The sequence below is a fragment of the Cucumis sativus genome, chromosome 7 (assembly GCF_000004075.3).
Source record: "Cucumis sativus cultivar 9930 chromosome 7, Cucumber_9930_V3, whole genome shotgun sequence".
Lineage (NCBI taxonomy): Eukaryota > Viridiplantae > Streptophyta > Magnoliopsida > Cucurbitales > Cucurbitaceae > Cucumis > Cucumis sativus.
This window is the reverse complement of record NC_026661.2, coordinates 7882476-7892319: the sequence shown is the minus strand read 5'-3', so window position 1 is coordinate 7892319 and position 9844 is coordinate 7882476. Positions and strand designations below refer to the sequence as shown.

The window sequence follows — 9844 nt, the reverse complement described above, 5'->3', positions numbered from 1 at the left end:
CTACAAAAGATTGCAAAGGAAAATCTAAAGTTCGTTACAGCTCTTCTAGCCAAAAGTTGAAGACAGACATGAATGATTGGTCGCGAAGAAAGCTCTACAAGTGAGGAGTTTGATGTAGGACAAATATTTTTTTCCAAAAAAGATTTGTCAATGAGATTAAGTGTCTTGGCAATGAAAAAAATTTTCAGTTTGTAGTAAAAAAGTCTACAAAAGAGGTTCTCTTTGTTAGATGCATTGACAACAAGTGTGGTTGGAGACTGCGAGCGATGAGATTGAAGGATTCAAATATATTTAAGATTAAAAAGTATGTCAAAGTTCATTCGTGTTCTCTTGACGTTTTGAATCGTGACCATAGGCAAGCAAAATCTTGGGTTGTTGGAGAATTAATAAAGTCAAAGTTCAAGGGAGTCGGTCGTCTATACAAACCGCGTGATATCATAGAAGACATGAGGCAAGACTATGGCATAAATATGAGTTATGAAAAAGCATGGCGCGCTAGAGAAAATGCGTATGAACGAGTGCGCGGGTGTCCTGAAGAGTCATATAATCTATTGCTTAGATATGGTGAAGCTCTCAAACTTGCAAATGTAGGTACAATATTTCACATGGAACTTGAAGATAATCGTTTCTTCAAATATCTTTTTATGGCTGTTGGTCCATGTGTTCGAGGATTCTTAAACTGCATTAGACCGGTTATAGTCATGGATGGAACATTCCTTAAGAACAAATATCGGGGTCAGTTGATAGTTGCTGTTTGCTTGGATGGTAACAATCAAATTTATCCTCTTGCCTTTGGAGTGGTGGACAGAGAAACAGATGCTTCAATACAGTGGTTCTTAGAGAAATTGAAAGGTGCAATAGGAGAGGTGCCTAATCTAGGCTTCGTGACAGATCGAAAAACATGTTTTTCTAAGTGTATTGCATCGGTTTTTCCCTCCGCATTCCATGGACTTTGTGTCCAACACTTGACTCAAAATTTGAATGATAAATACAAGAATGACACTATAGCTACTTTGTTTTACAATGCATCTAGAACATACGTGAATCAACGTTCTCAGAAGCGTGGAGAAGTATTCTTGCATTTCCTAATGATTCAGGAAAATATTTAAACGATGTTGGAATAACACGTTGGTCTCGTTTTCACTGTCCAGGAAGACGATATAATATGATGACAACAAATATAGCAGAGTCCATGAATTCTATACTGAAAGAACCTAGAGATTTGCCTATTGCTTCATTCCTTGAACATGTTCGAGCTTTGCTACAACGTTGGTTTTGGGAGCGTCGAGAAGAAGGCATTAAAGTGACGTCTACATTGACTAAATGGGCAGAGTTAGTTCTACAAAAGAAACAAGAACGAGCTTTGACAATGAAAGTCAACCCAATTGATTGTTACCAATTCCATGTTAAAGATTTAGATAAAGAGGAGGTCATAAATCTTCATACTCAAGAGTGCACTTGTAAGGAGTTTCAAGCTGAGCAACTACCATGCGCACATGCCATTGCTGTTGCACGGGATCGCAATATAAATGTTTATAGCTTATGTGCTAACTATTACACTAATGAATGTTTGTTGGCAGCATATTCGGAGGCCGTCTACCCAGTTGGGAATCAGTCGGAATGGAAGACAACCGAAGAATATGTACATATGACTGTCTTACCTCCGAAAGTAGTCAAAAGAGTTGGTCGACCGAAGAAAAAGAGGATTCCAAGTGTCGGTGAAGCACCAAAATTGCATAAATGTGGTCGATGTAAAGAAACAGGCCACAATAGATTAACGTGTACCAATCCAATTTCATACATCCAGAAGTCGAGCATACAAGATTAGTACCCGTCTTGGTACGTAGTAATAGTTTTATACTTGCTTGGTTTGTGCTTGCGTTGTTTGCATGATCACGATGTAAAAAAGGTTCATTTTTTTAATGCAGGTGGAAGATGCTTATAAAATTGTGTCCTGTGTTGTTTGCAAGATCACTAAAGTCATCTCACTGACAATTCTAAGTTGAAGACTTTTCTTCTGCAACTTCAAGACTTTCCTTCTCTTTTTTTTTATCCTACAGTGAACTGTTTATAGAATATTTACTCCTTTGGCATTTCAAGCTTTTTGAGAAAGACTTGAAATCCTATTATGACAATATTGTGTGCTTTAGAACTCAATAAATGCTCTCCTTTTGCTACTGCAGTATTAATGATGCAAATCTTGCTGATTACTTTTAGTTTTTACATTCATCTTCAAGGTTCAGCCTCTGTTAGTTTTTACAAGGTTCAGCCCTTGCTGATTACTTAAAGGTTCAGCCCTTGCTGCATTTGAAGCCTCTTGCTGATTACTTAAAGTGTGCAGTAGTAATAAATGCAAAGCTTTTGCTACTTTTAGTTTTTACAAGGTTCAGCCTCTTCAAGCATATGAACCACCATTTGCATGAAGGGCCTTGTAGATGGAATCTTAGTCGTGCAGCGAAGTGCGATCCTTACCACTTTGACTGCGTTCTCCACTTTGATATGCTGGGATCTACCATCTCTTTCAGATTACCTTTTAGATATCTCATTCTGCTTTCCTGTTGTTTTCCTGGCAGTTGTCTTAGAAAATGGGCTTCTTTTATGTTGGTACTTCCATTAGAACAACTCCAAAGCTGCAAAGAATAATGTTTGAACAATCCATGAGAAGTAAATAATATTGTGTGCTTTAGAACTCAATAACTGCTCTCCTTTTGCTACTGCAGTAGTAATGATTCAAATCTTCAAGCATATGAACCACCTCTTCAAGCATAGTAATCTCAAGCATAGTAATCTCAATGCAGTAGTAATGAGTTGACTCTGAAAGTTCAGGTAGTAGCAAGACTGAGCTAATTTTAAGTAATGTATAAAGCCGGCTGGTTAACAGCAAAGGTACAGAACAAGACACAGATCAAAATGCTGCTATTGGTAATGAGGATCAATTGTTCGTACATAAGATGTTTTTATAATGAAAACCTGCTACGTGAGGCTATATATAAATCAGTTCCGCAGCCACCATAAACCTCTGCTCCACCACCGGTAACACATCAAGAATGTCTATATAAAAGTTCTGCACACTTTACAATTTTTCACCTGCATTGTTGTACATTATATAAAAGTTCTGCACACTTTACAATTTTCCAAGATAATGAAATAAAAATTGCATACCAAAAAACAAAAATGGTCTTCATTCCATTATATAAAACTATTTATGTACATAGTTTGGAACATATACAATTCCTTCAAAGTTGAAACTGAAAGTCAATACATGGGATTGTTGGTCCATAATTGAAATGCCAATTGTTTTCTAAAATATGACATGTTTTCTTGACATAATGTAGCTACATCTAAACCAGAAGCTTCATATTCGAAATACTTAATTGTAAATACACCACAATCACTATTGTTGCGTTGAAGTGGAATGGAGTCGACAATGACAAGTGGCCAAGGTTCCTTGTGTGTTGATGATCCGCCTCTCCTAACAAAGAATCCAGTAGCATCGAGCAAATTTGGCACCATCTCTTGAATTGGCTCTAATATGCTTCTCATATCTTCGGCACTCGTCAGCGACGGAAGCGAATCCCATACCTTAACTTGACAACGTACCAAGTCCAAGCATAATAGAATCCAATGATTGCCATGGATATTGAATGGAGAGTAAATGTAATCAACATTCACCCAAGGATCTTGACAGTCTTGTTTTGATCCGACAACATAGTCAACCAACCGATACTCCTCCTTCCAGTGAAATGGTCGATTCTCTTTAATACATTCTTGGTATTCAGGCCACTTCGCAACTAATAGTCGCTGGAAGGAAAAAAAACACATGCATGTATACAATGAGACAATAAGACAAATATCAAAAGCAAACTCAGTACATAAAGTATGGTTGCGAGTACAAACCATGAATAGTGTGTCTACAGTTGTGAAGTTTTGAGCAGTAGGTATCATGGCTGTCTTAATGTTGAAGCGAATGAGAAGAAACAGTGCATCCAAATGCTAATAGAAACAAAATAAAGCATTTAATTCGGTTATGCGATCAAACCAACTTCTTGAAGGTACTAAGTGCTCTAAAACTGTAAATAAGAAATAATGAGAAAAGTTCTAACCTCATCCGCCAACCACCGACGACACATGAACAAGTCTCTGAAAAACTCCTTCGATTTTTTCCCGTGAAAAGTTTCACGCACCTCATCTTTCGTACGCTTGTCTGTGATCCAAGCTCTGAGTCGATCTAAATGGGCGTCAGGTATTTTGTGCATAGGATCATAGACGGATGGTTGAGACTGAGAGGTGGTGGTGATTGATTTTGTAGTCCGTTTATCTAAAGCTGTGAAGGGGGTTGACAAGTATACACTTGCACGCTTGCTACGTGCGGGCCGAACATGTGGTCGTTCAGTGGATAATGGTTCTATTTCCATGACGTCTGAATCAAAATAAGTAAGACTTTTTACTCCAATTTCCTCGTTCAAATCGTCAACGACGTCTACTGGCTCCTCCGAATGAATATGAACCTTCTTATCCAACTCATCCATTGTGTCATCCTCCGTGCGGTTTGCTTCGACACCCTATGGAAGGTCAAAATGCATTACTAAGGATAAAGCATTAGTAAGGATGATTTTCACCCCACTACAGAACTTTGATTCCTAACCTGCTTTTGACGTTCAACATGTTTCACCCCATCACTTGTGTCATCCTCCTTGGGCATCCTCAACCAAGAAGGTGTACCGGGTGTGTCAACATCTTCGGTCTGGGCATCATGACCTTCAACTCCCGTGCAGTCTCCTTCTTCACCCTTTGGAAATGTCAAAATGTATTGGTAACGTTAAACAAACTTTGAAAATGTTAAACAAACTTTGATTCCTAACCTTTTTTTGAACTTCAAGGTGTTTCAATATAGTCGACAGCATTGATTTTAGGCTTTCACGTTCATTCTCGAGAACCGCTACTCGATATTTGAGTTTTCGAACAACTTCTTTCATCTTAGACTTCCACTTCTTCTTTTTCTTACTCTTTTTGCAGTCATTGTCATCATTACTAGCTTCTCCTGGTCGTTTTGAATCACCATTCTTCTCAGAAACGGTGTTATATGGATGAGTTTTCTCAACAAGTTCCCCTGAAGACATTCTTAGATGCTCCTCCTCTTCAGGCATCATCTCAATTACCACGTTAATTAAGAACTACAAAGTGGAAATGTAGTTAGTTAGTCAAAACATAAAGGAACAAAGTCATGCATTCGGTAAGTTACTGTTTGTTGATACTTACCATTGGTGAGTCAAACACCTGCCTCTGTAGGACATGAGACTTCGGCGATAGTTCGCACACCCACCTCAGCATTCGTGGTATTGCATCGTTGCTTACTTTATGTACACCACATTCAGTGATGGTTGGTATAGACTCATATGCCCAAACCTATTCCATGTTCAACAAAACAAGTTTAGCAAGTGTCCCAAGATATATGTATATATAAATATGTGCATAGGAAGTAAAGTAACATACCTGTAACGCCTGCGGAAATCCCATGACAGTATATTTTGTCTTAGTTGATTTATTCTTTCCCTTGGCATGTTGCATGTCCAAGGCTCGTTTTAAGGCAGAAAGTGTACGTCCAAAAACCAACCCTCCCCAATCGTAATTGTTAAATGTGGTCCAATCATCTGCAATCCTAAATAAAGTTCGGTCCACTTTCGTCCGCCTATCTTTTCCTAACAATGACATCTCTATAAAGTAAACTAGAGCTAATTTAACTATGTCATCGTCATCGTCATCCCCCTCGTATTCCACAAATGTGTCCTCTAAGTCACTTATATAAATACACTTTTTTTGTTCGAAGAACTTCTCCAACAACCTACTATTCCCAACCAAATCAATAGGCTCTGGTTGAGAACTCCATAGACCCGTCATCATATTAAATTCTCTCCTTCCAAAACTGCACACGACTTCTCCTATCTTGAAACTTATGTGATCAACCCTTTCATCTTCCACCTCTCTTAACAATAAGTAGTGGATGAGCGGCCCATTAAAGATTATATTCAGATCCAAAAAGTGGCCGAACTTTGTATTTCTAAATAAGGTTAATTGATCCGGTTTCAATTTAGCCTTTATTGTACGTGTACTGTTTTCTAAATGTGCTAAACTACTTACTATAGACTGAAAATGATGAGCAGGGTCAATCTTGTACATGGGACCGTTAGTTGATGTCGAAGCCATACTGAGACCTGCATAAAAAAAAAAAACTAATTAAATATAATTGCATAAGAGACTTACTTAACATGGATGCACTAGCATCTTGGGACTTCTACTCAAAATTTTGGAAGGTGAGAGATAGGTGCTGATAGGTGAGAGATGATGAAAAACTTCAAGGCAAAGTTGCTAAGTCTAATAGAATTGCTAACCCTATAGCCTTAACACCTAGTAGACTAGCTAAACATGCATTCTAAACCGTTTAGGAAGTTTACACTCTTATATTGGGACTTCTACTCAAAATTTTGGAAGGTGAGAGATAGGTGCTGATAGGTGAGAGATGATGGAAAACTTCAAGGCAAAGTTGCTAAGTCTAATACAATTGCTAACCCTATAGCCTTAACACCTAGTAGACTAGCTAAACATGCATTCTAAACCGTTTAGGAAGTTTACACTCTTATATTGGGACTTCTACTCAAAATTTTGGAAGGTGAGAGATAGGTGCTGATAGGTGAGAGATGATGGAAAACTTCAAGGCAAAGTTGCTAAGTCTAATACAATTGCTAACCCTATAGCCTTAACACCTAGAAGACTAGCTAAACATGCATTCTAAACGGTTTAGGAAGTTACACTCTTATATTGGGACTTCTACTCAAAATTTTGGAAGGTGAGAGATAGGTGCTGATAGGTGAGAGATGATGGAAAACTTCAAGGCAAAGTTGCTAAGTCTAATACAATTGCTAACCCTATAGCCTTAACACCTAGTAGACTAGCTAAACATGCATTCTAAACCGTTTAGGAAGTTTACACTCTTATATTGGGACTTCTACTCAAAATTTTGGAAGGTGAGAGATAGGTGCTGATAGGTGAGAGATGATGGAAAACTTCAAGGCAAAGTTGCTAAGTCTAATACAATTGCTAACCCTATAGCCTTAACACCTAGTAGACTAGCTAAACATGCATTCTAAACGTTTAGGAAGTTTACACTCTTATATTGGGACTTCTACTCAAAATTTTGGAAGGTGAGAGATAGGTGCTGATAGGTGAGAGATGATGGAAAACTTCAAGGCAAAGTTGCTAAGTCTAATACAATTGCTAACCCTATAGCCTTAACACCTAGTAGACTAGCTAAACATGCATTCTAAACGGTTTAGGAAGTTTACACTCTTATATTGGGACTTCTACTCAAAATTTTGGAAGGTGAGAGATAGGTGCTGATAGGTGAGAGATGATGGAAAACTTCAAGGCAAAGTTGCTAAGTCTAATACAATTGCTAACCTATAGCCTTAACACCTAGTAGACTAGCTAAACATGCATTCTAAACGTTTAGGAAGTTTACACTCTTATATTGGGACTTCTACTCAAAATTTTGGAAGGTGAGAGATAGGTGCTGATAGGTGAGAGATGATGGAAAACTTCAAGGCAAAGTTGCTAAGTCTAATACAATTGCTAACCCTATAGCCTTAACACCTAGTAGACTAGCTAAACATGCATTCTAAACGTTTAGGAAGTTTACACTCTTATATTGGGACTTCTACTCAAAATTTTGGAAGGTGAGAGATAGGTGCTGATAGGTGAGAGATGATGGAAAACTTCAAGGCAAAGTTGCTAAGTCTAATACAATTGCTAACCCTATAGCCTTAACACCTAGTAGACTAGCTAAACATGCATTCTAAACGGTTTAGGAAGTTTACACTCTTATATTGGGACTTCTACTCAAAATTTTGGAAGGTGAGAGATAGGTGCTGATAGGTGAGAGATGATGGAAAACTTCAAGGCAAAGTTGCTAAGTCTAATACAATTGCTAACCCTATAGCCTTAACACCTAGTAGACTAGCTAAACATGCATTCTAAACGGTTTAGGAAGTTAACACTCTTATATTGGGACTTCTACTCAAAATTTTGGAAGGTGAGAGATAGGTGCTGATAGGTGAGAGATGATGGAAAACTTCAAGGCAAAGGAAATGGTCTTTCAACAATGCAGCTTATGATAATGTCTTTAGAATACAATATTTAGAATGCATGTTTAGCACATATCTATTGTACTGGTAACTTTGCAGAGTTTATATGGGATACCAAATATATGTTCGAATTCAAGTTCTAAACTCCAAGGTATGGTTTTTCTATTATTACAGTACATTGCAAAGGAAATGGTTTTTCTTCCTAAAAACAGAATGGCTCCCACGGTTCTCTATGTCTGTGTGCATATGACATGCATTTCTTCTCCAAAATGTGCCAAAAACAAAAAACTCACATCTTAACAGACAACTTAAACAAACAAGATGGAATACTGTAATAATAAATAAGCTACAACAGACTAACTCTAAAAAAAAAACTGAGATTTTATTACTCACTTGACTTCAAAGATGATGGATACGGCACTGCCAATGTAGAGGAGTGGATAAGAAATGGAGAGGTCCGGTGAAAACAAACCTGAAATCGAAATGGATGGAAGTGGAGAAGCGTCCGCCGGAGATGAAGTCGAAATGGAGACCCGTGCAGAAGAAATGGAGACGTTCGGTGAACAAGTTGAAATCGGAAAATATAGCGGAGAGTCGTGAAGAAGAAATGGATGGAAGTGGAGAAGAAATGGACGGAAGAGAAAAACGTTCACCGGAGGCGGGAGAGAGTTGAAGGGGGTAACTGCAGACGCGGGAGAGTTCAAATGCGAGTTTACGTTTTTCTTTTGAACGGCCTTCTGTCTTCGGGTTGAAGAAAAGGAAAAAGAAGAAAAGGAAAAAGAAGAAAAGGAAAAAGAAGAAAAGGAAAAAGAAGAAAAGAGGAAGGAAAATAAAAGAGGGTATTTTCGTCATTTCACCTCCAATTTATCCTAAATCTCAACTTTTCTACAATCAATCCTAAAACTCTATTTCTACCCCATTTTTGGCCTATTTTTGTCAATTCCCCAATTAACATACCTTGAGGAGATGGTTTAATGGTTGGAGATGGTTGGAATCCGGTTTGGAAAATTCGTTCCCGTTATGTTTTTAAAATTGGGAAAAAAAATCTAATTTTAATAAACTTTTATTTAAAATGAGTTTTATTTTAATAAATTAAATAAATTATTTTATGTACCTTTTATGACAACAAATAATTTTCGCGAAAAGTGGAATCCAAAAAATTTCGTCTTTTCTGCCAAAAACACGGACTTTTACCTTTTGTGATAGTTTTTTTTCCTCCCTTTAATTTTGGGATGTACATAACCGTCGTAATAGATACTTTTTGTTGTAGTGCAATCATACTTAGGTGTAGGCATTTCTTCCCATATCACTACACTCACCACCTAATTCTTATCATTATTTCATGCTTCTTTCTCATAGACAGCCAATCCTCATCGTATCATTTACTTCAACATGATAGTACTTGGCCTTACATGCTTCTTTTTGCGTCCTTCCTTCAACGCATCCTTGCCCCGCAGAAGGTTTCTCTCTTACTCTTAGTCAAACTTACCTTCTTTGGCGGAGGTCCTCTTCTTCAACAGGGCTTCCTTTTCGAATCAGGACCTCACAATAACTGTCGCTTCCTTAAATCATGCTAAAATTCTTGCAATGCACAAGACAAGTCGAGAATGTATATGACTAAGATCAATAATTGGGTACATTCGTGGAACATGTGACTTGTCTTCTAGTAAACATCTTCCAATGATATTATATGAAGATAATACAAC

The 9844-nt window shown here is 37.7% G+C and overlaps 3 protein-coding genes across 3 annotated transcripts; 2 read left to right on the top strand and 1 right to left on the bottom strand.

Moving 5' to 3' along the window:
* Positions 1 to 266: 266 nt before the first annotated feature.
* On the top strand, positions 267 to 1109 carry LOC116405239. The gene has a single exon (XM_031889200.1). The coding sequence runs from the start codon at positions 267 to 269 to the stop codon at positions 1107 to 1109; it is 843 nt and encodes a 280-aa protein (XP_031745060.1).
* Positions 1046 to 2223, top strand: LOC116405313. Its single transcript, XM_031889404.1, has 2 exons — positions 1046 to 1839; positions 1929 to 2223. Exon 1 carries the CDS (start codon positions 1166 to 1168, stop codon positions 1826 to 1828), a length of 663 nt encoding a protein of 220 aa, XP_031745264.1. The 5' UTR covers positions 1046 to 1165; the 3' UTR covers positions 1829 to 1839; positions 1929 to 2223.
* Positions 2224 to 3251: 1028 nt separating this feature from the next.
* On the bottom strand, positions 3252 to 8742 carry LOC116405312. Its single transcript, XM_031889403.1, has 9 exons — positions 8611 to 8742; positions 6139 to 6212; positions 5494 to 5502; positions 5260 to 5406; positions 4863 to 5174; positions 4646 to 4789; positions 4104 to 4562; positions 3898 to 3993; positions 3252 to 3801 (listed from the first exon to the last, which is right to left on the bottom strand). The coding sequence occupies exons 2-9, from the start codon at positions 6202 to 6204 to the stop codon at positions 3256 to 3258; spliced, it is 1779 nt and encodes a 592-aa protein (XP_031745263.1). The 5' UTR covers positions 6205 to 6212; positions 8611 to 8742; the 3' UTR covers positions 3252 to 3255.
* Positions 8743 to 9844: the final 1102 nt, after the last annotated feature.

What these genes read in the sequence shown, in the direction of transcription:
- LOC116405239 (XM_031889200.1), top strand. Translation starts at nt 267, where the DNA reads ATGAGATTGAAGGATTCAAATATATTTAAGATTAAAAAGTATGTCAAA.
- LOC116405313 (XM_031889404.1), top strand. Translation starts at nt 1,166, where the DNA reads ATGATGACAACAAATATAGCAGAGTCCATGAATTCTATACTGAAAGAA.
- LOC116405312 (XM_031889403.1), bottom strand. Translation starts at nt 6,204, where the DNA reads ATGGCTTCGACATCAACTAACGGTCCCATGTACAAGATTGACCCTGCT. An exon ending in ATGTTGAACGTCAAAAGCAG is followed by an intron (nt 4,563 to 4,645) that starts GTTAGGAATCAA and finishes GACCTTCCATAG; the next exon opens with GGTGTCGAAGCAAACCGCAC. An exon ending in CTGTAGACACACTATTCATG is followed by an intron (nt 3,802 to 3,897) that starts GTTTGTACTCGC and finishes TTTTCCTTCCAG; the next exon opens with CGACTATTAGTTGCGAAGTG.